At 41.8% G+C, this 3,624-nt stretch overlaps 1 protein-coding gene across 1 annotated transcript; it reads right to left on the bottom strand.

Moving 5' to 3' along the window:
• Nucleotides 1–625: 625 nt before the first annotated feature.
• LOC135483692 (uncharacterized) lies at nucleotides 626–3,068 on the bottom strand. The gene is made up of 3 exons (XM_064764687.1): nucleotides 3,022–3,068; nucleotides 2,498–2,663; nucleotides 626–1,454 (listed from the first exon to the last, which is right to left on the bottom strand). Exons 2-3 carry the CDS (start codon nucleotides 2,652–2,654, stop codon nucleotides 685–687), a joined length of 927 nt encoding a protein of 308 aa, XP_064620757.1. The 5' UTR covers nucleotides 2,655–2,663; nucleotides 3,022–3,068; the 3' UTR covers nucleotides 626–684.
• Nucleotides 3,069–3,624: the final 556 nt, after the last annotated feature.

Below are 3,624 nucleotides of genomic sequence, written 5' to 3'. Positions count from 1 at the left end.
TTCACAAAGGGTGCATGACCATGAAACTATTGTTCGCGTATAGTATAGTATAGGGTATAGCTCTATGGAATAGGTGCCTTATAGACGCGCAGATCAGATTTAACAATGCTAACATCTTACCAGTGCATAACGTTTAACAACAGCAGAATGGGATGGAACTTGTATACGATATACGCTACACGGCACGTATAGGTATTCGGTATACCTATACGTCGAGTTACATAGGGTATTCTCGTGTCTCCTTCATTTGCCACGTTTCAATTTGCGCGGTTGGAAGAAACATGGATTCCTCCGAGGAAGAAACAATCGGGCTGTTTCTGCTGGCCAAAAAGAAGCGAAAACAGCAAAAGGTGGTCAAGAGAAAATGTACCATGTGGTGCAGACAGCATTTTCTCCTCCTAGAAACATTGGGGGAGTACCACACCACTTTCAGAAACTTATTGGACAATCCTGATCCCGAGGTGTTCTTCAACTACACCAGGATGTCGTATGGAACATTCCATGAATTAAAGGGTCTGCTACAGCCACATATAGCACCCGTTGGATGCAACTATAGGACTCCGATATCTGCCGAGGAGAAACTGCTGTTAACTTTGAGGTGAGCAAACATTAAAAAGAACAATGATTTTGACAAATTTGATTTATTCATTCCATCAAATTTCCAATTACAAATATTTCAATATATTATGAAAACTTTGGTAACTGGAAATATGGATGCGAGATGGGAGAGGGGTATGAAGAAGAGAATGCATTTCCTGCTGCCGCAGATGTACGGAGCGGTTGTAATCCCTGGGAAGCACTTGGTGCACCACTAATTGGCCATGTCTCGGCTGATTGAGAGGTGGTATCAATATTTGGTCCAGAATCTCTGGCTATTGATTTACTCTTCAGTAGGTTAAGCACATCTATTTGAAAGTCAAGAAAGGTATCATCATTCATTGAATCCACTTTCGGCATAATTGAATTAAAAAATTTCAGTCGCACCGATTCCTTATTTTCCTCGATTCTCTTTTGAATAGCTTTTTCCAAACCATAGTCATATTCATCCTTTTCTTGAGAGGCCTTTCTCTTTTGATTCTTGACTGCATACTTTGATTTCGGTAAACTTGTTATAACTTCCTTTGGCTTCTTCTGGGTCGATTCGCTAATGGCAAAATCATCACCACCATTGTCGCTCTCTTGCTGGTTGAATATCCCAGCTTCCTTCACTGCTTCTTTGAGAATTGATCCTTCGTCGCTATCTGTCGAAAGCTGATCATCATAGATCTCACCACTATCAACATTGCATGTGGTAATTCGCTTTGTTTTCACCTTGGACACGAAGTCCATTGCCTTTCCAAACTTCCACCTCGAAATGTCACATGTTCCAATGCCAGATACTCTGGTCTTGCGGCGGTTGTTTGCGCTGTTGTAGGCTTTATTGAGCTTTTCCCAGACGTCTTTTGCGCAAACACCTGAAATGACAGAATTGTGAAAATTTTACAGAAACATATAAGATTTGTCCAACTTCTATATTTTCAGGCATCTTGCAACTGGATCCTCATTCATTTCCATGTCAGCTCCTTTTCATATGTCCAAGACAACGATTGCAAGACATGTGTCTGAAACATGTGAAGCGATATGGCAGGTACTGCAGCCTCTTGAGATGCCCAAACCAACCGAAGAGGACTGGATACGACTAGCAGAACGTTATGGGAATCTTTGGGACTATCCGTTCACCATTGGAGCTCTTGATGGTAAACATATTGCGCTTATAAACCCAGCAAATAGTGGCTCCATGTACTATAACTACAAAGGTTTCCCCAGTATTGTACTGTTGGCACTATGTGATGCGGACTCCTGTTTCACGCTCGTTGATTGTGGGCAGTACGGACGGATTTCTGATGCAGGCGTTTTTAAAAATTCAGTAATGTCGCAGCTCTTGGACCAAAAGAAATTGAATATTCCCACAGACTACTTCAGTGTCGATGCAAGCGATCAAGACATTCCATATGTTGTTGTGGGTGACGAGGCTTTCCCTCTGAAATGCAATTTGATGAGACCCTATGCTGCAAGAACCCTCAATCAGGAAAGGCGAATCTATAATTACAGGCACTCAAGAGCCAGACGTTCAGTCGAATGTGCTTTTGGGATTTTGGCGAAGAAGTTTGAGATTTTTCAGCGCCCAATACGCCTCCAACCTGACAGAGCAATAGTTGTGACTAATGCTGCAACGGTACTGCACAATTTCGTACGAAAGAGAGATGGACATATGGCAGACAGAGAAAATAAGGTGAAATATGATAAATTCAAACCAGGAACAGGTCCAGGAATGATTCGCATTCGCAAACTGCCTGCTGCAAGGGTCCGTCAGGATGCTGCAGCCGTACGCGACGCCATGTGCAATTTCTTCTCCGATCCACAAGGAAGCGTAACATGGCAACAGGAACATGTGTTCAGAAATGTCATTCCTTTAAATATGGATGACTCTGAATCAGATTAGAACATAATTGCCTACCTTTTTTGAAAGGCAGCAACATTTTGTCTATCTCCTTCCAGACTTGTGCCCTCTGATCTTTATTTTTGTAGTCTGTGTTTTGTGGATCCCAAAGTAAGGGCTTCTGATGGACCAGTTCACATAAACTGTATTTGTACTCATCTTCGGTCATTGGCATCGTTGTGAGCTACAAATCAAATATGAAATGATTGTACGCAGATTAGTAGTGATAATTATAATGACGAATAAGAATAGATTTGCCTTTTGTTTTTATCATTCATTATTTACATCGTAATCAAAGGTCCTTGTGATGGAAGCAAAAACCTATGATGCGTAGAAAGTTGCCCATTCTCAAGTAGAAAGGGAAGAATAATCTTGCGGGATACATCTCAGACCTGAAGTTTCAACAGAAAATATCCCTCAAAGTGTGCTTGCCTACCCCTTAAATAATGAACTCTCCTTCTTATTGTAACTAATTATTCATAACAGGAAGTGCAGACAACAGTTTCAATGAGAAAATGCCAAAGGAATACACAAATACACACCTTCGAAGCAGAGTTCCAGTGTACACGATGGCAGGACACGTCCAAAAGAACGAACAAGTCGGTAAAGCGGTATACTAGTATAGAGTATACAGACACGGATGGGTACGCGTGTAGACAAATGGAGACAGCTATTGTCAAAAAGCCTTGGCGGTTATTTAATATACGCGAATACCCCGTGTCGTGTAGCGTATATCATATACCGTGTGGTTCTATGGAATAAGTGCCTGTTCTATGGAATAGGTGCCTTAGGCACCTATTCCATAGAACCACACGGTATTTAGGCACCTATTCCATAAAACTACACGGTATCGTATACCGTGTGGTTCTATGGAATAGGTGCTAAGGCACCTATTCCATAGAGCTATACCCTATACTATACTATACGCGAACAATAGTTTCATGGTCATGCACCCTTTGTGAAGCCATTGTTCGCGTATAGTGTAGTATACCGTATACCTCTATGGGGAAGGTGCCTTAGACATCTAGTATACGGCCGCGATAACATCTTAGCCTTGATCATCGAATGTTTTGTTGGTGCGATACCTTACTGTGATCGCACCCTTTTGTCGAATCGCGAAGTTAGTACGATAACTTATTCTCGTC

This window comes from Lineus longissimus, chromosome 2, assembly GCF_910592395.1.
Source record: "Lineus longissimus chromosome 2, tnLinLong1.2, whole genome shotgun sequence".
Classification (NCBI taxonomy): Eukaryota; Metazoa; Nemertea; class Pilidiophora; order Heteronemertea; family Lineidae; genus Lineus; species Lineus longissimus.
This window is presented reverse-complemented; position numbering and strand designations above follow the sequence as displayed.